This window comes from Meriones unguiculatus, chromosome 1 (genome assembly GCF_030254825.1).
Source record: "Meriones unguiculatus strain TT.TT164.6M chromosome 1, Bangor_MerUng_6.1, whole genome shotgun sequence".
Classification (NCBI taxonomy): Eukaryota; Metazoa; Chordata; class Mammalia; order Rodentia; family Muridae; genus Meriones; species Meriones unguiculatus.
In genome coordinates this window covers 118,989,566-119,014,613 of record NC_083349.1, presented here as the reverse complement: position 1 = coordinate 119,014,613, position 25,048 = coordinate 118,989,566, and the positions used below count along the sequence as shown (strand labels likewise).

At 39.5% G+C, this 25,048-nt stretch overlaps 1 protein-coding gene across 5 annotated transcripts in view; it reads right to left on the bottom strand.

Annotated features, from left to right (window-relative positions):
- Nbas (NBAS subunit of NRZ tethering complex) overlaps nt 1-25,048 on the bottom strand; it is a 307,505-nt gene that overhangs the window by 259,058 nt on the left and 23,399 nt on the right. For 4 of the 5 annotated variants that reach the window (XM_060366017.1, XM_060366025.1, XM_060365995.1 and 1 more), the window contains exons 10-11: nt 9,959-10,097; nt 3,795-3,863 (exon numbers count right to left, since the gene is read on the bottom strand). In XM_060366017.1, the coding sequence (XP_060222000.1) occupies nt 3,795-3,863; nt 9,959-10,097 (208 nt within the window). Of the gene's footprint in view, nt 1-3,794; nt 3,864-9,958; nt 10,098-19,215; nt 19,231-25,048 lie in introns of those variants that run through there. The other variant, XM_060366036.1, reaches the window with a different exon arrangement.

Below are 25,048 nucleotides of genomic sequence, written 5' to 3'. Positions count from 1 at the left end.
CCTCTGGGTAGCCAACCCAGGCGTGCCACGGGGGCAATACAGATAGGTCCACATACATGGAAGCAAGCCAGATCCTCGGCCTTAGCCAAATGTGGAGTTGTTCGTGACAGAGAGCACTCACCGTCGGGAAGGTGGAAGGCGGAAACCAGCTCCATCTTTAAGGCATAGCATTCCGCAGCTCTCTACAGTTCCCCCTTTTTGTTTTAGACGCATCAGGCAAGAGTAGAGGTCTGATCTCTGATATTAGAAATAAATTGGGACTTTGTACAGATGTTCATTTAGGTGTCATCCACCCAAAGAGCATCGGACCCGTCCGATACCTTTTTCTCAGAGGCGGGACCTGGGGCATCAACCCGCATGCAATCAGACATGCTCTTCTCTGGGTCCAAAGCGGCTGACCCTGAGTGCAGTGCTTAGCCTCGCATCCTGAGCGTATCATTTTAGCTTTTTATGGTATCCAACCATGCTTGGGGAGAATGTCTTGCTTCAATGCGATGTTTTTATTTGTAAGGTTTTTTTATTTTATTTTATTAATTACACTTTATTCACTTTGTATTCCCCTATAAGCCCCTCCCTCCTCCCCTCCCGGTCCTGCCCTCCCAGACCCTTTCCTAAAATTAGGCAGAAGACAAGGACTGACACCTACTCTTGTCCTCTGACCTCTACATATGAACACGGAATGAGCACAGACACAGTCACACACAGAAACATGTGCACACACAAATATGCACATTCATGTACACATGTTACATATACGTCATACACACATACCAACAAAAAGAATTAAAATTCAGCTACTGATTATTGGTACTATTGTGAAATGAAGGAATTAAGACATCAGTAACAGCTACCACCACACATTAACTGAGTATCTATAATATGACAGTCACAGCTTTAATGTGCAACAAGATAAACACAGGATAAACACACAGAAAAAAAAATAACCAAATACCAGCTGTATGGTTACACACAAAAAAGGAAGATCATTTTAAATAATTAATAGCTATAAGAAAGGTTTTGTTTATTTTTCATCTTTGAGACAGTCTTACTCTGTAGCCTAAGATAGGGCTTAACAATCCTGCCTCAGAATACATCTTATCTTAAAAGATGATATGACAAAAAAAAAAAAGATGATATGACTAGTGTCAAAGTTAAGGGATAAAGTGGGTCATTCTTCCAGAACACAATATACTTGTGGTCTTTCCTCCTCTTGAGTACAACAGACCTTGCTTTCTATTTCTTCCATTGTCCAGAAGGGTTTCCTCCACAGCCAGAGAGTAGAAAATAGCACTTATCAAAACTTTTGCAAGAACAAACTTGAACCTGTCAGGTCTGGCTAAGTGTACTGGACAGGGCACTTGCCTTGAGGCTTTAACTTCTTCATCAAGAAAACAGACATTATCCTGTGAGATCATGTGAAATCACCTGCTAGTTAGACTGTGTTCATGATAGGAAGAAATTCTTAGGTTCTCCCTGAGGCCCAACAGCTCTGAAATTACAAAACTAAACATCTACAGGCCACAAATAGAAATGTCTAGGTAAGAAGATAACACACATAACATTCAGATATTTTCTAGAAAGCACTAGGTTTAGAATATTAAATTCAAAATGTGTTTTTTGCAAAGCCCAGATAAGTTAAGGATTTGGGAACAGTATGTCACAATACAGGATCAAAGTACAATGAAATTAATTGCTTGCTTCTCTCCGCTTTGCTCAATCACAGAGGATCTGGACAAAATGAAAAAGAGTGAGTTTCACCTGATGAGAATAAACTATAGCACGGGCTGAAACAACACATGACTGGAGTTCCCAGGTGGCATGACCATAAAGAGAAATGGTCTTCTCATACTAACCATAGAAACCCACCTCTCTTTCTGAGAAATCAAATCAACTGGAAGCCAGAGACAGCCCAGAAAAGAATCAAAATATCAATCTCCTAGTTAGGTCTTATTCCAAATACTGCCCCTAGATAGATCAAATTCTAAATCTTATTCCAAATAACTATACTATCCTAAATATAAGGACATGGAAATAACGTGGAAAGCTAAAATCAAGTGCCTGTGGATTCTCTAGCTACTGAAACAAACAGTGTTCAAATGCTACCACTGCCACTCTTCATAACTGTCCACACTTGACCCAGAGACCTGAGCACCCAGCCTCCCCTCCTGCCTGGGAACTTCCTTGCCTAAAGGGCTAGACGCTCCCTAGGCTGTACCTCAGTTGGGAGTACTGCATGCTAATGCCCTGCCTCACCTTGCCTCTGGGTCTTCCCCATCACACTGTGGATATACCCTGCACATTACCCAGTTCAATGTTCAGCACCGACGTGGTGATGAACATAGTATACACTACTTTAGTATCCTAAAGGTCTACACTCTACTATGTATAGTCAGCAGGACTTCAGTAACAACAAAAGAACCCTGTAAAAGGTACAGAACTCATGGAGAATACAGAGGAAAAAGGAAAGCAGCAGCCCTGACCACTAGCATGGCGCTACAAGCACCAACACAGGCTACACAGCTCGTTAGGAAAAACAAACCTCAAGACAGAAGCCAAGTCATTTAGTCTTATATGTGCTTCTTTGTCTGCAAACTGAAGACAGCCCCAGGAAATAACTAGAAAACCGCATAAATATACAGAGGATTAAAGATGAAAGGCCTTAGTCACAGGGGCACTGTTACCACTCAAATCCACACACAGAATGGCCACTCTATCCAGAATACATGATTGTGCTGAAGCCAATAGCAAAGAAATAATTAGAACATAAAATATGTTGGATACTACCGTAGCAACAGGACTGTCATTACATTCTTCCTGATGGTTTAATACGAAACTGAGGAAGTAGAGAAATAAGGACATTTGACTCTTCCCCAGAGAAGAGTATGTTGTGATGTCCCAAGCAGATGGAGCCTCCTATAAGAGTCAACACCTATATTCATTGGCACTGCCAAGGCCTATGTCTTGCAGCCATAATTCTTCTACCAACACAGATCAAATGGCTCATTACCTACTGGGCTTTGAGTAACCTCATACCTAAAAAGAAAGTTCTTAATTTTATGACACACAAAGATCTCTATGCATCAAAATAAAACCTTCACATGATTACAGAAGAAATCGGTATAGACAGACTGCATCTAGGAAAATGATTTCTTCACTCTACATCTGCCCTCCAAGAAAACCAGATACATTATCTGGTTTTATTTTGTTGTTGTTGTTGTTGTTTTAGGATTAATATCTACTAAAAGCCACAAATTTTCAGTAAATGGCTCTAAGAATTACTACTATTACATATACCAAGGTGAAGAACTAGAAATCGTTCAAGGTTTATGATGGTTCCCTTGATTGTCCACTTGATCAGGCAGAGAAGCATACAGTTCGAGGCTATTCGAGACAATACTAGCTCACAGGGGCTCCAACTTCTTAAATGGTCTACTCTATAGACAAATTCAATTTCAGAATTACATGCCAGGAAGAGGAACAGAACTGTGGAATGTGGGTCTGGCAGGAGGAAGCACGCTGCACCTCTTTCTGACACTAACCCCACTCTGCCCCTTCTCCACCAAGGGTTGAGCTACTCCCCTGTCTCATGGCTGCCCCACAGTCATACTCCACCAGTTCCCTTCACACTGATGGATTCAAACTTGTGAATCTATGAGCTGGTGTGCCCCTCTTGTGTCTCATATATTTGGTTACAGGGATGAAAGGCCTGACTAATCCAAGCTTCATTCAACTTTAACCTTGAAAGAACTCTGCTGAAAGAGTTTGAGAAACAAAGTTAAGCAAATTCACATTACCTGTTCTTGTCCCTGACGAGTATAAAACTTGATACTTAACAGCTTTAATAATCCCAGTGTCTTTGGCACCTACAAAATTAAGATACATCATATAAAGAAAAATTAATGAAATGTTTTTTCATTATCTAAAATACTTTTATCATGGAATAAAAAGCACAACAAATCATGTATTTTTAATAAAAGTTAAGGAAACCACCAGTGGAGCTGAGGATGCAGCTCGGTAAAGAAAATAACCATTAAATGAGTGAGACCCGACCTCTTACTACATAGAAAGTAATAGAAAGTCGAGTGTAGTTTCAGCATAGTTACCAAGGTCCAAGCATCCCAGTATTAAATTAGCTTAACAAATAATAAATATATAGTCTTTAATCCCAGCACTCAGGAGGCAGAGGGAGGTAGATCTCTATGAGACCATGTCTCAAAAACAAAACAAAGAAATAAGTAAAATCGACAAGAGGCGAAGGTCTTACTGATATTCAGATGTGGCAATGGCGGGGAGTGAGGGGCGGAGAGTGGAAGGTCTAAAAAGTGATAAGAGCTCACAAGATAAAGCCAAACACTTTCTTCAGTAGACAAATGACAGGTCTAACCCAGCTTAGGCAAACTAGAATCTTAGCATGTCCTCAGCTGAGGCTAAGGTTGACACTTATCTTACTATCAATAGGAAAAAATTTAAAAGTTCCTATAGAAACTTCATTCATTTGGAACTTCAGGATACAAAGGGAAAAATAACATTTAGAAACCAATACGTAAAACAAGAAAAGAGATGAGTATAATTTTTGAAAGGGAAAGGGTGTTATTGAAACTGTCAAGAATTTTGAGCCATCATGTTCTGATTTAGGAATTATAAAACAGTCACTGTGGAAACATTTGGTAGATCTTCAAAACTAAAACAAAATTATTATATGACCTAGCAATTCTTTCCCAGGTCACTAAACTGTACACTTTAAAATAACTGATTTTTTACTATATGAATTTTACTCCAATATTGCGATAAACAAAATGGAAGCTAAATTCGGTGGCACATACCTATAATAATGAGGAATACACAGGACTATTGTGAGTTTGAGTCCATCCTACACTACTTAGTAATTACCATGACAGTCTAAGCTAAGAAGGACAGCCTGTCTCAAAGCAATGGAGAGGGAGAAATGCATCAGTAGCTAAAGAATATTTATTGCTATTGCAGAGGACCCAGCTTCAGTTCACAGCATCCACACAGTGGTTCATAATCCACTTGTCACTCCAGTTCCAGGAGTTATAATGCCCTCTTTTGGCCTCCACGGTATGGATATGTTCACATATGGTGCAGATAAACTTACAGACACACACACATATGTGTATGTATAAATATATCCAAGAGCAAAAGGGCTCACTGTACAATAACATTAGCAATTACACTACCAGAGCTCCTGAAGGACTTAGAATAACAGGGATGGCCTATCTAAAATCTCCCAATATCTCCTTAAAGAACAACAGAGTACCAGAAAAAGAAAACAATCTAAATGAGAACCACACATTTAGTTTAGCTTGCAAACAGATACTAATAACCATAATAATTGTTATTATAATAACTTTCAAAATAACTTTACATAAAAGGAGAAAAATTATTGACTGCAGTGTGTTGTTTCCATTGTTCCTGCAATGGACACAATGGGAAATGAACTGTAGCACCCAAGGAGGACAGCCAAGGGAAGCAAGCTAGCTAAGAAGTTGAAGGCCCATCTAAATACAATCCAGAAATACCAGGTCTAAAGTTTGAAATCACTGAAAGAGCATCCATGTCAACAAGACAATGGCTGCAAGGAAAGGACAGAAGCTTCACTGTGCTTTCAAGGAGCAATTTAACAAACATACAGCTTCTAAGGAAGAACAACATTAAGCGAACGAAGTGTAATTGCCAGCAGTGGTGCTAAAGATGGATTAAGACAAGAAGGAAATGCGGGGTGCTGTGAGATTAGTGGTGAGCCCTGTCAACAGAGCCAGGGCCCTTGCCATCAACAGCCACCCCTTGAGCACCCGAGTTTTACTGTGCTGACAAAACGGGACCACTAGGCTCAGAATCTTGGAGAACATTCCAATATCATTACAATGAACAGAAGAAAGGCTCATAAATACCTTGTAGAAAATCAGAAGACCCACACTAAATTCAACAAATTCTATAAAGTTAAAAGAAAATCAAAACGCAAAAATTCACAAATGTAAATAAGGGTACATTATTCCTGGGAAAACAACCAAGAAACGTAAGTAAACTAAAAATAATGCTTTAAGTAGAACTTAAGACACTTAAACAAAAATTTAAGGACATAGAAAACTTTTTGTAATTGCCTTAAATTTAAAACTCAGTAACTAAAAATAAAGACTGACCAAAAAATGCAAAGAAAGAGAATAATGAAATATTTAGTGGCAAAGAATATTAGCATGTCTGTAATCTCAGTGCCTGGGAGAATGAGGCAGGAGGATGAGACGTGTGTGAGACACTGTGAAAAAAATGGAAAGGAAAACAAGCAGGAAGGGAAATGGGAAAGACACAAGAGACAGTGCTGGCCAGCAGCAGCAAGAGACAAAGACCAGGCACACTGGCACAGTACTGGGCAGCCACAAGTGAAGATCTGCACACTGGCACAGTGCTGGGCAGCAGCAACAAAAGAAGGTCCACACACAGCAGACTTGTGTTCATTTTTACATTTCTCTAAATTTTGATCTTAAAACTCCAAGGAGACAACAATAATTACCATGTATATTATCTTAAGAGTTTTATCATCTTCACACAGATTGCCTCATTGGATCCTGGGAAAGGCCTGAATACACAAGTGGCAAGAAAGGGGCTGGAATTTCAGTATCAGATTTCTGACTCCAATGCCCATACCTATTCTCTGTTCATTGAAACTGGGCACAGTAAATAAGTTATAACTTACTTATACAGTAAGTTATAGCTTACTGTACTCATTTATGGAGATGGCTACCTTAGTATTTTCATATTGCTAATACTTGAAGCAATAATTCAATGTTTAGCAATGAATAAGTAAAACCATGTCACATATAGGACACTAGCATTCATCTGGTAACATGATCAAAGCATATATTGAATTTTGCATTGTCTCTTTTAAAACCTGCCAGCCTGTGGTAGACTGGAATACACATGTGATCAGAATTTTCCAATCAACACATCAGAAACCTTCTGAGAGAGGAAGCACTGAGAGAGGAAGCCCTAAGTGCAGCTTCCAGTCCCTGATCAAAGAGACAAACATTACAACCTCAAATTAATCTGAGGTGGGAAAGGCTACATAGAAGGATTGTAAGACTGCCTGCAAGACGCATTTAAAAACTACTAATGGAATCAAAATGCATTTGTAGCATTTCGAGAAGTCAGTCATAAGGCAGGGCATTCAATCTGCTATTCAGTATTTTTCCTCACTTACTTTGTCAGTAGCAAGCAATTTTCTCCTAAAAGAAGCAAATATCAAAGCCCCTTGGGCTTGAGACAGAAGGACTGTACACAGCAGAGTGCTTTCCAGTACTGTGCTCAGAAAGAAGCCAAGTAGAAGCTCACGAGAACCCAAAAGAGCCCAGGAGAAAGGTCTGCTGCTATGTGGTAGCACTCAGAGAGGTCCTCTGCAGAGCCTCTTGGGGTGGACACTGTCAATGCTGCTATCCCACTAGTTCTTTCCTTGTATCCTCCACACTCACATACTTCCCTTTTCTCACATTTGTTGGACAAAAGCTACAGAAAAGACAAAGGGATCATGTGATGAAACTCTACATTGCTCACTTGAGCTGATCAGTTACTTACACTGTGCCATATTTTCTGTATCTGCAAATGCTTCTTTAAAATTTATATTTCAATTGAACCATCTGAAAATAAGCTACAAGTGTCATATTTGTTTTAGGCAAATATGAGTGATAAGATTGTTCTAAGATCTGCTTAATTTAAGTCATATAAAATTAAAAGTTACAAAATCCAAAGCAAAACACAACTAATAAATTCCTACAAATAATTAATAATGTGTCCATTCCTACAAACAAGAAATGAAATACCTACCTTATACAATGAATCTACCTCACTCTTGTTTGGGGCAGAGAAGAGTAACAGTTATATTGTCATAAATCAGATATGGAGATAATCTAACACGGGAGTGTTATAAGGAACCCAAGCGCTGTCCTCCTGTTTTCAGTTGTTAGGATCCATGTGTTACACTCCAGGGCTGAAAAAAGGAGCTGATAGTATAAACTGCCTTCTCTCTAGGTTCTGGAGATAAAACAGCCCAGTGGGAAAGCAGGTAGATGGATCATAAGGGAAAGAAAAAACAGTCCTCTGAAATGTGAGCTGCAAATATCAGCTGATTTAAGGTGCCACACAAAACAGTAAATTGGTATCATTCTAAAAAGTATTATTTTGCTGGATTAAATCACAATTACATATTTCAATGTAGGTCAATCCTAATAATAATAATGGAAGACTACTATAACTGCCCAAGATTTCTTTTCAAAAGCACTTCCTTGGGAATCTTTTCAACACCAAGCCATTCACCACTTTAGAAGATTACTTTTAGATCAATATATTTTTAGAAAAATAACAAGCCAAAAAACACTACAAAAATGAGCAGCCTAATGTATTTCCTGATATTGTGCTTTAGTTTTCTTGTTTCACCTCTCATTTTAAGCATATGCACCGACTCACTACGTAACAGGCATATACTAAGTGCCGGGTACATAACCTTGATCGAGTGGTACTTTTATACAATTTACCCAAAGAACCAAGCCACATATTAGTATAATATGGCCAATATAATAGGCATAATTAGCATTCACTAGCACCTAACTGATTTCAGATTTCTGGACACACAGAAAACTATTTCCAATCTTCTTTCGAGCTAGGAAGGGTCATGTGGTTAGTATGATAAATGACCAAAAACAATGTCACTTTCTGGGATAAGTCTGTGAAATTTCTACCTTTAATTCCTCTCTGTCCTTCCTAAGTCAGCAATTGAGACAGTGAGGCCTCAAGAAGTCATCTCCCATGGACTCTTTCATCAAGATTACAAGAAGCTGCCTAGAGAAGACACAACATCAGCAGCAGACTTGGACAAGAATTTTGATGTGGCAAGCCACAGACATTTTAGGTCTTCCCATATGCTTGTGTGACTGCTTTTTCACACACAGCCTAGTTCACACTAATGCTATAGACTAACACAGTGCTATGCTTTGGATCTGGAAGGTCCCTGGGGTCCAAAAGGATGGTTATCAGCAGTGGTGCTATTGGGAGGTGCGACAAGCTCTAGAAAGCGGTGTTGGAAGATATTAAGAGGACAGACCACTGGAAGCACACCACCCTGAAGAGACATGGAGACCCTGGCAGACCTCATAATAAGGTAGATCATAATAAGTTCATGTTTTTTTTTACATCATCTGACCCCATCATGAGCTATGAAGCCATAGCAGAACCAAGTCACACCATCAGCTGAAATATCTGCACCTACTAGCCAAAATAAACTTAGTTATTTATGTCAGTGGTGAAAAGCTAAAAACAAAGGCACAATATATGATAAAGAATGAAGACAGAGGTAGATAAACAGCCCACATAAACACGGAAGTATGTGTGCTATGGCAGTTAAGGAAGTGGGCTGAGACCATCTGTGACAACTTGCACAAAAATAGTTTGTTACATGTTAATGTCTAAATGAGAAAATACAAGTAATAAGACAATAGCTAAGCTAGGTTGTTTTCTTTTTTTTTTCTTTTTCATTTTTATATATTATTTGTGTGTATGCATTTGTACATGAGTACACATTAGTGTGTGTGAGCCAGCGTGTACAAGAAGAGGTCAGAGGATAACTCTGTGTCATCAGTTCTCACCATCCACCTTTAAAAGGGCTCTGGGTCTGACTCCCTAGGATGCCAGGCTTGCAAGGCAAACACATGTAACTGCTGGACCACCTCACAGACCAAGGTTGTTCTAATATCTGACGATACCACTACTAAAAGGGAAGCAAAGTTAAGTTCAGTATACTTTACTATATTTCATATGTAGTAAAATACTAAAATCACAGCACCACTGCTTAATTTCCCTTTTTTGAGACACACTTTTCTGGTTACATCTTACAGAAGGTTTCTTTGTCTCAGACTAATTAGAAAGTAGTTGAGCAAATTATACCAATGCATACCTCGGTGACCCTGTCTCCACCATTTGTAACTTGCTTATAATATGGTGAGCCTGAAAGGACTCTCCATGCAGAAAGGCCACAGCTAGAAGCTTTGGAAATGCCCAGTTCAGCAGTTTCACATCCACCAACCAGTAAAAGCCTAAAAATGACAAGAACAGAATTAATAAATTACAAATGTGAACAAGAAAACAAATACAGACACAGCCACCTTTACACAGAAAGCTAAAGTGGCTGTCATTATATCTATAAAGGAAACCTAATGGTTTCTCAATTAGAACTTCACCTTCACTGGTGGAAAACTAAAGGATAAGTATTCAGGCACCTAAACTCATACAGAAATTTAGAAATGAAGAATGTCTTGAATTTGCATTTGCAGTTTGCAAACACTGGCTTTATCAATCCTAACAAGCATTCACAACAGTCAGACAGCTTCACCCAGATACACATGCAAAAGTACCAATACCATGCCAGGTGCAATGTGGCATAACCAAAGACATGGCAGCAGCTGGGTATGCTCAATAGGAAAAGACATATGGCCATAACTCCTCAGAGGTAAGATGAGGTGAGCAGCAAGTGATTAATGGCTCGCATGTCTGCCATGCTCCATTAGCAAGCTACAGGCCAGTTACTAAGAGGGCAAAGAGCCTACCAAACAGTGGAGAGCAAAAGATACCACTATGCAGCCACTGCAAAACTAAGCTGGCTAATAGTGGAAGCCAAGCAATCATTTTCTGTAAGTTAAATCAGGTTCCACACATCTGGCAGCATCTTGTATAAGAGACCTCACAATCACTTCTCTTTAAGGAGAGCAGGGTCAAGGCAGGGCCAGGAAGATAATCAATGGGTTAACACACTTGCCACGCAAGCCTAGATTAAGTTTGGTTGCCAGAACCTAGGTAAAGGTAGGAGAAGAGAAGTGACCCCACAAAGTTGTCCCTGACTTTCACAGACATGCTGTAGCACACATATGCATTTGCACATGAAAATACACACACATGAATAATAATCAGTAAGTAAATAATAATAAAAACTAAAGATAAAGTTTTGATACATTAACAGGAAACACCCACTGTCAGTAACAATAGAACAGACAACAGAAATAGTAAAAGGAATCCATGCACTGCTTAATGATTAAAATAATAATGATGGTGATGACGAAGAGTTTCCCTGCCACTATCTAAAAGAGTGTAGAGTTCCCAGCAGAGGCTTGCTCACATGGTGCTGTAACCACACCATCTACATTCTTTCAAGTGGCAGGACACTGTTAAAACCTTTACATAAAAACCAACAGAGCCCCTGTCCCCACGAAGCTCCCAGCTTGTTAAGAGGGTGTACTTTTCATCACACATACGACTCTTTTTTTTTTTCTAGGCTATATTCACAGGAAACATACAACTTGAAATGTTCCAGTTTTTTGGTTTTGGGTTTTTTCCTTCTTTCTTTCTTTTTCTTTCCTTTCTTTTTCCTTTCTTCCTTTTTATTAATAAAAGAAGTATTTCATATGGTTCCTTAAACCTGACATATGAAACTATTGAATTATATAACCATATTAGTCATATTTTCCCTTTTCTTTTGAGATACAGTCTTACTATATAGCCAAGGCTGACCTCAAATTCACAATCCTCCTGCCCTGCCTCATACATACTAGGTTATAGGCATGGAACCACATTTAATTTTATAATTACACATCATAAAATTATAAATATCAACAGCACATGATGACCACTCAATATTTCACCTTTGAGACCAGTACAGATATATGCCCAAGGGTTGTCAAGAAGAACTACACTACTGTAAATTGAAACCTGTCTTCCATCCCTTCTGCACACCTTCTGTGCTAGGCAGCAGAGAGAAGTAAGGTTATCAATCAATCATCCTCACATAGACATTACCTTGGCCTTTCCTGGTGGGCCCGAAGAGAAGAAGCAAACACAAGTGGCAGGCTCAGAGTGAAGCAATGTTGGAAAAACTGGACAGTGCCAGCTTTGCCTGCAGGAGGAGTAACAAGCCAGAAAATCTGGGCAGACTAGAGAAGTCAGACAAAGCTCCAGAAAGCCCTGCCGACACCTTGACTAGCCCACGAATGCTCATGTCAACCTCTGAGCTCCTGCAACTGAGATCAACGTGTGCTATGCCACCAAGATTGTGGCTGTGTGTTAGAGCAGCCTTATAAAATTAAGGCACACCATGTTTCATTTCCAATCCTAAAATGCAGGCGACTTATCAGACTCCAATTCCATGGACAGTGCTTCTCATTCAGCAACTATTTCCTAATGTGTTTCTGAACCTGAGCCAACAATAACTGGAGAAAAAAGAGAAATAGACAGAAAAAAAAAGAATCCTAAGAACTTCAAAACTGATTAATCCTCCAATGTCTCACCTGAGAGATCATCCCAACTCAAACCGCACTAAGCAGGCACCTCACTGAGGGAAGCATGGCTTCGGCCTTCATTCCTTCCTGCTGCAGCTTTTCCTGGTGGTGCTAACTAGTTCACATCAGAAAATCAGGAGCAAATAGTTTGAGAGAATGACTCGAAGCAACCTATTTGGATTATTTCTACTCCAGACAGATCCTCAGAGCTAAAAGAAAATTCATCTTATCCACCAAGACCAAAGATACACTGGTCTCCAGTCACAAGAGAGCACAAGTACTTGCCTGAAGCATTCACTCTGTGTAAATGATTTTGTTACAGTAAATATTTGCCCCCCAAAAAGTTTATTTATAGATAAAGGTTTATAGATAAAGGTTTCTTTATCCCTCTAAATCTAACTATCAATTTGGAAAAAATGCAGATGAAGAAACAAAAAAATGCTTTAAGTGATAATACAAAGATGTGATCAACAAAATCTAGATACTGAGGATATAGAAAATAAATGGCCTGATTTCTTCAAGACACATGCAAAATCCCTCTGTCTCTCTCTGTCTCTCTTCACACACACACCTCCACTTCATTATATTAATTTTCCCATCACTTCATCGATTTAGGAGGTTCACAATATTGACTTAGAGCTAACCTGCAAGTGATGAGGAAAATGAGAATAAAAGCAGGCATGAAGAAGAGAAACATTCCACTGTTACAGTCATGTTGGTGGAAATAAAGCCAGACAATGGCAAGGAGAGGAAAGGAGTCTCATGCCCAACACTCAATGAATGTGAGTGACTTTCAATTGGAAAGCTCCTCCATCTCCTTAAACAGCACAGAATGCAAACAGGTGCTTTGGACCACCATCTCCATAATGACAGTCTTCACTCATGCTGGGTTTTAACAGAAGGGGAGGAGAGGGGAGGGGAGAAACGGGAGAAACTTGAATGAAGAAAGCAAGAGGTCATGTTCTCTGTTGGACTATCAACATGCTAAAGACACAAATTCCTCTTAAATTAATACAGACAGTTCATGTGCTTTCAAAGTAAATCCTAGCAGGATTTGTCATAGAACTGAATACACCAAATTAATAAAACAAAAGTCAAGCATACAGTGCACATGGGAGGTGCACAAACTCAATCCATATGGAACAGTCCACCCTGCCAACCTGGGGTTTGTGCATCTTAACTTGGAAGTAATTTCCTTTATGTCACTGAGACATCCTCCCTAGACAAGGGTGGTGATGCATTCCTGGAAGAGCAACATTTGGGAGGCTGAGGCAGGAGGATGGTAAGTTTGAGAGCAGCCTGGGCTGCACAGTAAGTTCTAAGAGAGAGAAAAAAACGGGGAAAAATACATATTATATACATGTGTGTATGCATGTGTGTATCATCATGTATGTATGTAGGTATGTGTGTATGTCTCTGTGTGTGAAGGAAGATTTGACTTGAAATTTAAAACTTGTATTAATAAAAAATCATAAAAGGGAGAAGTTTATAGCATATAAAATTCAGTATAAAGAACTGATAAAGATCTGCCACCAACCCAAAGGGAAAAAAAAAACGAACAAAGAATAAATAAGCAATGGAAGGACATAAAAGAAATCCAAAGACCAAGTGTACAGATTTATACCAACCCTCCTCTACTGGCTGGTTTTGCATTAACTTGATACAAGCTGGTATCAGAGAGGAAGACTAGCCTCAGATTGAGGAAATGAGCCTCAGTTGAGGAAACACCTCCATGGTAACCAGCTGTAGGGCATTTTCTCAATTAGTGATCAATGGGAGAGGGCTCAGCCCACTGTGGATAGTTCCACCCCTGGGCTGGTGGTTCTGGGTTCTGTAAGAAAGCAGGCTGAGCAAGTCATGAGAAGCAAGCCTGTAGTAAGATTTTTCTTTTCCTTAAAAAACACAGAAATATCATAAGAATATGTTTTTGTCTTAATCCCAGGTGTGGCTATGGGGCTGCTTCACAGCAGCTAACTATGATTTGCCTCATACTCTAGCAGGGGCATGGTTCTACAAGTGTGACATTTGGAATTCTGCAAACTTTTCAGAGGATATACAAACGCTACAGCTGTGATGGGTGGGTTTGCTGGTTAGTGGTTGGATGTTAGCTGTGGGTTGTTAAGTAGTCATGTGCAAGGAAGAAGAAATCAGATATCCTGACATCGAAGATCAAACTTGTGCCAAGGAAATCAATGGCCCTAATCAGCAGGAAGTGGTCTAACATAACATTGCCTCCTTTCCCCTGTATCTTTTTTTCTCTCACATCTAGTGTTAGAGGGATGAAAGAGTACAAGAATAAGGATGGGAAAGGGTGAAAGAAAGGAACCCACACAGTAGAAAACGCCAGCTACACAAGTCAGTAAGCAGCATCCCTCCAAAGCTTCTGCATCAGCTCCTGCCTCCAAGTTCCTGCCCTGTTTGAGTTCCTGTCCTCACTTCCTTCAGTGATGAACAGCAATGTGGAAGTGTAAGCCAAATAAACCCTTTCCTTCCAACTTGCTTTTTGGTCATGGTGTTTCATTGCATCAAGAGAAACCCTAAGACCTTTCTCCTCAAAAGTTTAGGAACATAGCAAGTGCTATGAACTGGTGAGATTATACTTACAATGCAAACGTTTAGGGATGGTGAGAATGTTTATAGACATGAAACTATCACCATTATTAGTGAGGCTGCATTTACAATATAAAGTGAGAAAATATTTTTTAATATGATAAAAGATCACACACTAAAATCATGAAAGCTAGGCTGGCTCAGAGCACTGGCTGTTCTTCCTAAGGACCCTGGTTCAGTTCCCAGGACCCACATGGCAGTTCACAACTCCAAGCTGAAAGGATCCACCACCCTCTTCTGGCCTCCATGGACACTGTATGCACAGGTCACATATGCTACAGATGCAGGTAAGACACACACACATACACATAAAATAAACTTTTTAAAAGTTAAATAAAATCATGAAAGCTGCCTCTTGAAGGGTTAAATATAGGAAAGTAAGGGAAATTAATGGTTAAAGCTTAAGCATTTTGACTTACCTCTAAAATAGCTGTTAGATTTTTATAGAAATTAAGTCTACAAACAGGCAATAGGGTAGAAAATAATTTATAGTACTAATGCCACTTTCTGTTTCATTAAGGTCCTTCATCAAGACTACTCACATGCAGAGCATAGGCAGAGGGTGATGGGCTGAGGGTTTAAGTTCAAAAATCACACTTAATATTGTCATATGACAATCATTTTACCATATAAAGACATTTGTGGTTTTTAATTATATAAAAATATAAGGTTAATTTTTAATTCTAAAGAAGACTCTCTAAAACACATACAAGGATGCTTTTTTCCTTATTTTGTCTTAAGTACATTTATTTTTTTATGTCTTTTGTTTGTTTGATTTTTCACTGTTTGAGAATTTTATACACAAACACAATGTGTTTTAAACAAATCTACCCTCATTCCTCTCCAACTCCTCCCATACCCTCATCATTTGTCCATCACAAATTCATGTACTCTTTTTATTGAACCCACTGAGTAATAATACTGTATGTGTATGGGTAAAGGGCCACCCACTGGAACACAGACAGCCTATCATGGCCCACATCCAAATTAAACTGACTCTCCTTCCCCAGGTAGCCATCACTTGCCAATAGCTCTTAAGCTATGGGAAGGATATTATGAGCCCCTCCCTCATCTATTCTGTACTTATGGCTGACTAGGTCGTGTACATCCAGTCACAGCTGCTGTGAGGAACTCATAGCCAATACTGTCCACTCAGCCAAGAAAGCATGCCATAAGCTTTAGGAGAGAGTGATCTGCTATTATTCAGCTCAAAGGACAGAGTATTAAACTGATCCTAAATACTTATCTTTACACTCATATACTAGTGCAACTCTCAATCTTCATTAATCAAGCTAATAATAAAGACAGAGATTCACAATTGGTCAAAGTACAGAAAATAAGAGACTACAATGTGTTTGGCCTTAGCTGGAACATCTATACCACACTCCTCTCCCCAAGGCTAAGGGATCATCATGGGAAAGGAAGCAGAAAGACTGAATGAAGCAGGGAAGGATGCTACAAAACAGTGCTTTCTAGACATGGCAGGGCCACTGCACTCATAATCAAAACTACTTTGCCTTCACAAAAACAAAAGGGTAAGAAAGAGACTGTCCTAATAATCTTCTATATGAAATTCTGTAGGAATTAGTAGGAATTTTCATACTCTGGGGAGTTAGGCATAAAGCTCAAAACCTTTGCAGAAAAGCATATACTCTATAGACATGCTTTTCTCATTAATATTGCACACAAAATATTCAGTAAGCAATTGAAGAAATGTCAGAAATGGCCATTTCTAACTCTCTTGACATCGATGAGTACCTCAACTCTCCCATTTCGCAGTTAATGAGTGTCATGTACATAGCCTGCTTAGCAAGCTTGTATTGACTGTACATCCCTTATGTCCACAGCCTTTGAAACATACTCTTACAGAGAAATGAGCATGGACCCAATCCGGTGCAGATGAAATTATTAGTAACCATTAGTAACCAGTGACTACTACTGCACAGAACCTTGGCAGCAACTTAGAGCTCGGTACAAAACAGCATCCTGGGGACATTAAGAGCATGGAGGAAGATGTCAGCCAGGACTTCCCAAGGAAGCAGCCTTTGAAATGTTCCTAGACAGGCAAGAGTGTTAAGTAACAGCACCCAAGCCAAGGGAGCATGCTGCTCAGAGGCACAGATGAAGCTTTAACAGTGTATAGAAAACTGTCAGAAACACCTGCACCCTCTACAATGCAAACAAGGAACAGGAGAAGAAGCGCAGGTGGGTGTTAGCATCACAAATATTGAATCATTCTCAGTTCTTTGTGCACTTAGCACAATCCACTGCAACCTGCAACCGTTAATCAACTCTAGCATGGAGCCACTTGGGGGGATATCCATTTCATCTTTTATTCCTTACACCTTTACCCAGGGCGCTTCACTCAAGAAACATCTATCTAGGTAGTAAGGGGGAGGAACTGCAGCTGCACAAAGATAAGACGTAGTCTTTGTCCTTGGCTTAACCTCTCTAAGCTTCAGCTCTCCCACCAGAAAAATGAAGAGGTTAACCAATGACGGATGAAAGCTGATCCAGCTCTGATGCTCTAGACTCTGAAAGTCTAAGCAGGAACACAGGTGCCAGAAGATAAAAATAAGGTGACCGGTAGGGAAACACATATACACCATACCACACACACACACACACACACACACACCACTGAAAAACCTGAGAATCACATTGTAAAAGCATTTCAAGAACTAGAAATGGTTTATTAAGGGTCTTAAATATAGTAATTGTTGGAAGAATCTGCCACCTAGTGGTGCAAAATCTCTTCTGGCCCATAAAACAAACAAAAAATGTTGGAAATAACCAACATTTTCAGGTGTTCTATGCAATGACCAGAGTGCTTAAAGCAAACAAAAATGAAACAAAGAAAGAAAAAGATATGTCATGATCAAAAATTTTAAAACACTTAAAGAATTGGGTGTGCTCAATGGTGGAGCACTTGTCTACCATGCAGGAGCTATGGGGCGATATCCATAACCGGAAAAGAGAGGGAAAAAAACAAAATTAAGGCTTAATACCAGACTTGTCAAAATAAGGACAGGATGAAGAAGTACATAACATAATATTTCATATATGCATATGGATAAACATATATATGCAGCCATTATTTCTCTCACATAAAACTGAGTGAAATTCCTATGAAATAAACCAAAAATAAGGCAGAAATCACTTCCAAAAATGAACAGCAGGCAGTTTTGTTCAGAATATAAGAAGAAAACAAATAAAGAGGGATTACAAGTGGATCTTATATCCACTAAAGAAAATACAATCAAAGCACAAAAATCTTTCTCAACATTACTGAAATCCAGGCATTAACAAAAAAAAAAAAAAAAAAAAAAAAAAAAATTGATACCAAGTTAAATCCAAACACTGAGGGAGAAAAAAGACAAGACAAAAAAGAAAGGAAGGAATTTTAAAAAGAATGAGCGCCAGAGCACGCCTGAGAGGTGGGGACAGCATCAGCCCCCAGGGCTGTAGCACAAAGCACAAACACTACTTGTCAAATAGCAGGAGATGACAGGGGAGTACCATGCTGACTCCACTGTTGTTTTCAAAGGCCAAGGTCAAGCTATCACTGCCAAAAACTTACCATCTTGATGAAATTATCAATTACACTCTGCTCCTCAGCACAAAAATAAATAAAGAAATAAACAAGTTGTATCCTACTTAACAGCTAGGTGTCCGACTAGAGACTGCTAAAGACCAGCTCTGCCAGCCTGCAGAACAACAAAAACACATCGTTGATAGGAGTCATGGTTCCCCACTTCCCAGTGCCTATAGGACCAAATTGCAGTCTGCAGACATCAGCAAGCCTCAACTCACTTCTACAAATGCTCACCCCTAACACTCTGTCTAAAGATAATATCTGTGCACGCCTCACGAGAAGCCAACTTGTGCTTGTGGAATCAGAAACTGAGTGCAGCATCCACTCAGTTACTGACATTCCTGTTGTGCACAATGCTGCACTAATCCTGTCAGTGTGTGAGTCCCTCTATCATCAAAGGTCCAATACAGCAAAGAGCCTGGCTAAAGCGTTCTTCCTTTCCCAGGAGCAATCCTTCATCAACAGCTTGCCCCAGCGCTGTTTTCCACCATGTTGTACTAGGAAGTTAGCACTGTGTCACCTGCAGGTACATACACACAGGAAAGCTTTTACCCCACACCCCACCCCACACTAAGGACTAGCTACTTCTTTGGAATACTCACAGTATCCCTCCAGTGTAGTGACTTATGTATTCAAAATATGGATGATGTTGATTAAGGGAAAAAGCAAACAAAAACCCACCTGGGATAACAAAATCAGCATTCAGAAAGCATAGGTCTTCAGCGTTCGGCATTCCACTACTTGAAATTAGTCTCTATTACCCTAAAGACTGTGTCCTCTTCCACCTGCACCGCCTCCCAAAAGACTGCCTTGACCTAACTGCTCTTCAGCACTGCAGTTCCCCCCAGCTGAGAGCCATCCACTTAAAGGCAGCCTGATGTCCTAGCTGTTACTCTCTGCAAACGTCTCAAATCTGGCTTAAAACAAAGTTCATGTCAAGAACAGTATGTTTCCAATCATCCAAATACTTGAAATCTCCCTCTGCACAGTTATGACTTGCATTATTCATCACTCAGTTACTTCCCATGGACTGTATGAAACATGAGTGTTAAAGATAAAGTTTTAAATGAAAGCTAAAAGGCCTCTTGTTCTTTCTCATTTATTCAATTATTTACACAGAATACTGCTACAGCTTGGATATGGTTTGAGTGTAACCTCAATGCTCTGGTTCTCTGTATTGAAATTTGATCTCCATTATGAAGTACTCGAAGGATAAAACAAAATTAACCTAACTATTGTACTAAGAGATGGTAGCTATTATAAGATTCGTACTAGATAAAGCAATTAGCAGGACCCTTCATGATTAGTAGAGAGATTAGTGATAGAGAGACTAGATGGGGGCTGGAAGATCTCTTCCCTCTTCCTGTATTCCTCCCTTGCCCCAACCCTCCCATCCCCCAACCCACCCTGTCCTCTCTCCCCACCCTGTCCTCTGAAAAGCCACAGGATTCTCTGCCAGCATGGTTATCCTCCAGATAATGCCCACAGATCACCTTAGGGACTATAAGCCAAAATAAACCTCTTTTCATAACAACAACAAAGATAGCATGCCTTTAGTATTTCCTGACAGCAAAAACAAACAGACTAACAAAAACAGCTTCACTGCAGTGTGTCATATATTATGACACAGAGGATCTTGATGAGTTACAGGCAGCAAAGCACATTTAATAGTAGCTGCATCGTTTTACCCATTTAACAAAATCAATGAGTTGTACTGAAATTGTTGGCCAGTGTCATAAGAATTGGGAGCACAAGTATCCTTTCAAAAGGACACTTTGTCCCTGCAAAAGAGGAGGCATTCTCTTAGCCTTTCAACATTATTGAGAAATAGTCTAAAGTAGCTAATAATAAACAGTAATTGTGTAGTTATCAAAGACCTGATGGAAATTCAAAGTGGAACAAATGAAATAAATTTTGCTTGTAAATATTCACAATTAAATTAAGAATAAAGACTAAAAAAAAAAGCTATATACTTAGAAGTAGTCATGTCATTTCGAATACATACATATCTTGTATTAAGTGATATTAAACATCCTTACTTGTGGGCATACGACCACCAAGACTGACTCATGAAGTTCAGGGAGCACTCCAGAGACTCCTTTAGCAAGTTTTCCACCCACCATGCAATAAACGTTCAATATCAGAGCTGGAGAGATGCCCAATGGTTTAAAGCACTTGCTGTTCATGCAGAGGACTTGGGGTCAAATCCCAACACCTATATGACAGCTCACAACCATATGTAACTCCAGTTCCATGGACTCTGAGACTCTCTTCTGGCCTCTGAGGGAACTAGGCACACACATGAATGAATATTTGGACAAAATATTCATATACATACAACAAATGCATCTTTAAAAACAATGTTAACTATTAAGTTCTACATTGTTTCCTCTGAGAATGCAGCTGAGGTAAGGGACAGCTTTCAGCCAGAACCACAATACAAACAGAAATGAAGCCAGCAAATGAAAGAAACGAAAAGGAAGGCGGGCGTGCACACTAAGTGGAGGGACCTGACACTGGGCGAGGAGGTGAGAGAGTCTGAAGCTCAAGCAGGACAAAGTGCAGGTCTTGGGCTGACTGAGACAGAGGGGAAAGAACCAAGCATGCCCCTAGAGCTATTTCCAAGCTGCTCAATTAATTTCTGTTTCATGTTACACAATTTACCACCTCAATTTCTCTTCTTGAACAAAGCTTGTAGCACCAGACAACACAATGAATTTCATAAAAACTATGAGTTTGTGTGTTATCAATTTATCCCAACTCTACGGCTGATTTACTGAGCACTTATAAAATCCTTGTGTATGATGAATGCCACATGCTCATATTACTAGAAAGAGAAAACAAACAAAAACGTGATAAATATTTTACCTTCTTTCATTTAAAAAAAGACCACACCATGAAAATATAAACCGCAAAGCAGGTGTTTTATCATTCCCAGTGGGATATCTGCATTCATCCCTGTATGACAGCAATTCTCAAGCAGAAACATTAGTGCCATCCATCTCCAAGCTGACTGCTATGGAGTTGCATGACTGTAGAATTAAGGGGCGCTCCTCCTTGAGTTGAGAATGCACCTAGCTTTCTTCAACTCATTAAATAGACCACTCTCATCACAAAATATCCCCTTGGGGAGATAGCAGGGTGGGAGGGAAGAGAGGGAGGAAGGGAGGACCAAGAAAAGATAAGGGAGGGGGCTACAATCAGGAAGTAAAGTGAATAAGTTATAAAAAATAAAGTTTAATTAAAAAAAAAAACATGCCCTCAGGTGCATCATATGCTGGGATTACAGGCATGTGCCACATTCCAATGTTAGTAATTAACAAGAAATTCTAACTAACCAGGGAGTAAATGTTAAAAGAATGCATGTCAGCATATATGGCCTACAAAGCTCTACACAATTCAGCACTCAGCATTCTCACTTTGACCTAAGATAACCAATATTCTTGTCAACTGGCTTCTTTCAAATTGGCCTCCCAGCTATTCCTAGACAACACCAAGGACATGACAAGCTCAGATCGAGCTATTCTGTCTGCATAGAACCCTCATATCCTAGATATCCGAAAACAACTACCCGCACCTTCCTGCTGGTCTTTGAGGAGATGTTACTTTTTCAATGGGGATAACCTACACACTCTTTTTTTTTAATGTTATGTGTATCTGTGTGTGGTGTGTGTGTGTGTGTGTGTGTGTGTGTGTGTGTGTGTGTAAATATGCCACAGCACATGTATAGAAGTCTGAGGACAATTTGTAGAGCTGGTTATCTCCTTCTACCATATCAGTCTCAAGGACTGAATTCAAGTCTTCAAGTTTCATGACAAGGACCTTGGCCTGCCAAGCCATCTCAGGAGCTAGACAGTCTAAACCAGTGATTCTCAACCTTTGTAATGCTGTGACTCTTTAATATAATTTCTCATGTTGTGGTAACCCCCAACCATAAAATTATTTTCGTTGCTCCTCTGTAATTGTAACTTTGCTACTGTTATGAATCATAATGTAACTATCTGATATGCATGATATTTGATATGCTACACTGTGAAAGGGTCATTCAACCCCCAAAGGGGTTGGGACCCACAAGTCGAGAATCACTTCAAACTGTCATCTGCACCTTACTCTCCATCTCTGATCACTTTTTTCCAGTAGCCTTATCAGCTCTTCACATACTTCATATCCATTATTTGTTGCCTGTAGAATACAGTAAGTTATATAAGGTCTACCAGAGGACCAGAAGAAATATCAATGCAAATAAGAATGGAAACATACTAATAAAAAACTGTAAGCATTCTAGTTGCAACTACAGCTAGCAGGTATATAACCACAACAGTGTTCACCCACAAAATTATGATATGAGCAGTAAAGAACAGCAAAATATTGCACAAACCTCACAAATGGGTAAGAAAAATAAATACCACTACCTAAAAAAACAAGTCAATACATACCATGTGAAATTAGAAACAAAAAACAATAATGTAAGCATTTTACTTCAATCTTAGAAACAAAAATCAACTAATAGTTGAAGTGTCTGCTTGCAGAAAACAAGAATCTGAACCTGGCCTAGTGGCATATGCCTGTAATTCCAGCACTCTGGGAGGCAGAGGCAGGTAGATCTCTGTGAGTTCAAGACCAGCCTGGTCTACAAGGCCAGTCCAAGATAGCAGGATAGCCAAGGTGACACAAAGAAACCGGTTTCCAAAAAAACAAGGAAGGAAGGAAGGAAGGAAGGAAGGAAAGAAGGAAAGAAAGGGATTTTTTAGAACTACTTAACACTTGAAATTATATCCAAACATCATTCACAAACAAAAGGTAAAAGAAAGAAAACACTGTAAAGGCAAGTACCATCTTGGGAAGTAGTCACCACACATCTCATTCATCCAGAATTAATATGCAGATTATACAAATTATATAAAATGTCAGGACCAAAATAGCTAATAAATAAAGCCTACGATAAACATTTCACATTGAATAAATAGGAACAGCCAATTAACATACAAGGAGCTATTCAACATCATTAGTAGCCAAAGAAATGCAAATTAAAACTAGAATATGATAAATTTTTTTGTTTGGCTATTAGGTTTTGCAGTGCTAAGGATGAACCCAGAACCACCCACATGTACCTTTGAGCTGTACCTGTTCCACCCCAGAGATACTCTTTCAAAACAGACATTCAATCTGATATTAATCCCACCACCAAGAGTACCAATTGTCAAGGCTATTTTCATGGCTCTCCACAAACTAATGGTAAGGCTCTATTGTTGAAGACAACACATAAACAACTCACTGAATATGGAATTGGTGCCTACCTAGAGCCTCCACCCTTTGGACTAGTGTTTTTGTTTGTTTGTTTGTTTGGTTGTTGTTGTTGTTGGTTTTTTGTTTTTATTTTATTTATTTTTTTTGTTTTGTACTGCAGGGTACTCTGCACACTACCAAAGAAAAAAGGTAAACTTCAACTAAGCTATGAATCCTTCACTCTACAAGAATACCTAGGTGCAAGATACACTCCTACAACAGTAGCACAAAGCCTGGTTGTAACTAACCAATATATGATTGGATTTTAAGGCCCACCCCATGTGATGGAACCCATCTCCAACACTGCCTGAGTGACCAAGAAGCTGAAATTAGATAGCCCAGGGAGCTAGGGAAAAAACAAATACTACTGCTCTGCTAAAAGAGCGTAGCAATAAAATGACTCCTAATGGCATTCTGCTATATTCATACATCAGTGCCATGCACAGCAATCATCAGAGAAACTTCCTCCTGCAGAGACGAGAACAAATATAGAGACCCACAGCCAGACAATGTGCAGACCCAAATGTGATGCCTTCATCAAACCTCTCCCATCAGGGCTCAGAGAACACTTTGAAAGAAGAGGTAGAAGGAGTGTAAGAGCCACCAGGGATGGAGGATGCCAAGAAAACAAGGCCCTCTATAGCAACAGGATCAATGCACATATGACTCACAAAGACTAAGACAGCACACACAGGGCCTAGACATGTCTGCACTAGAAAGGGTCCTAGAGCTGAAAGAAGGGTACACGTGGCCCCATGCCTAAACCAGAAGCAATCTCCAATTGATAACCACTTGCAAATGAAATACTACTTCTCTCCAAGGGAGGCTGTCTAGGAAAACAAACCATTCGCAGAAGGAGGCCCCATGCCAAGCAGTAGATAGCCACACAAAGCAAACTCAATATCTTTGAAGGTTCTTTGTCTCAGAATGTTGTCAGTGGTTTTTTGTTTGTTTGTTTGTTTGTTTTTGTTTTTGTTTCCTCACAGGTCCAGTTTTGGGTTTTTAAGAAATTCCTATGTGTGCAAACGTGTGTGCGTGTCTGTGTGTGTGTATCTGGGTGTGTGTGTGTGTGTGTGTGTGTATGTGTGTGTGTATGTGTGTGCATCCATACGTGTTTCTTGTGCTTTTTCTTTTTCTTGTTTAGTTGTTTTGTCATGTTCTGATTTGTTTTGGGTTTATTTTATTGTTATTTTATTTTATTTTTATTATTATTCTTTGGATGTCTGTT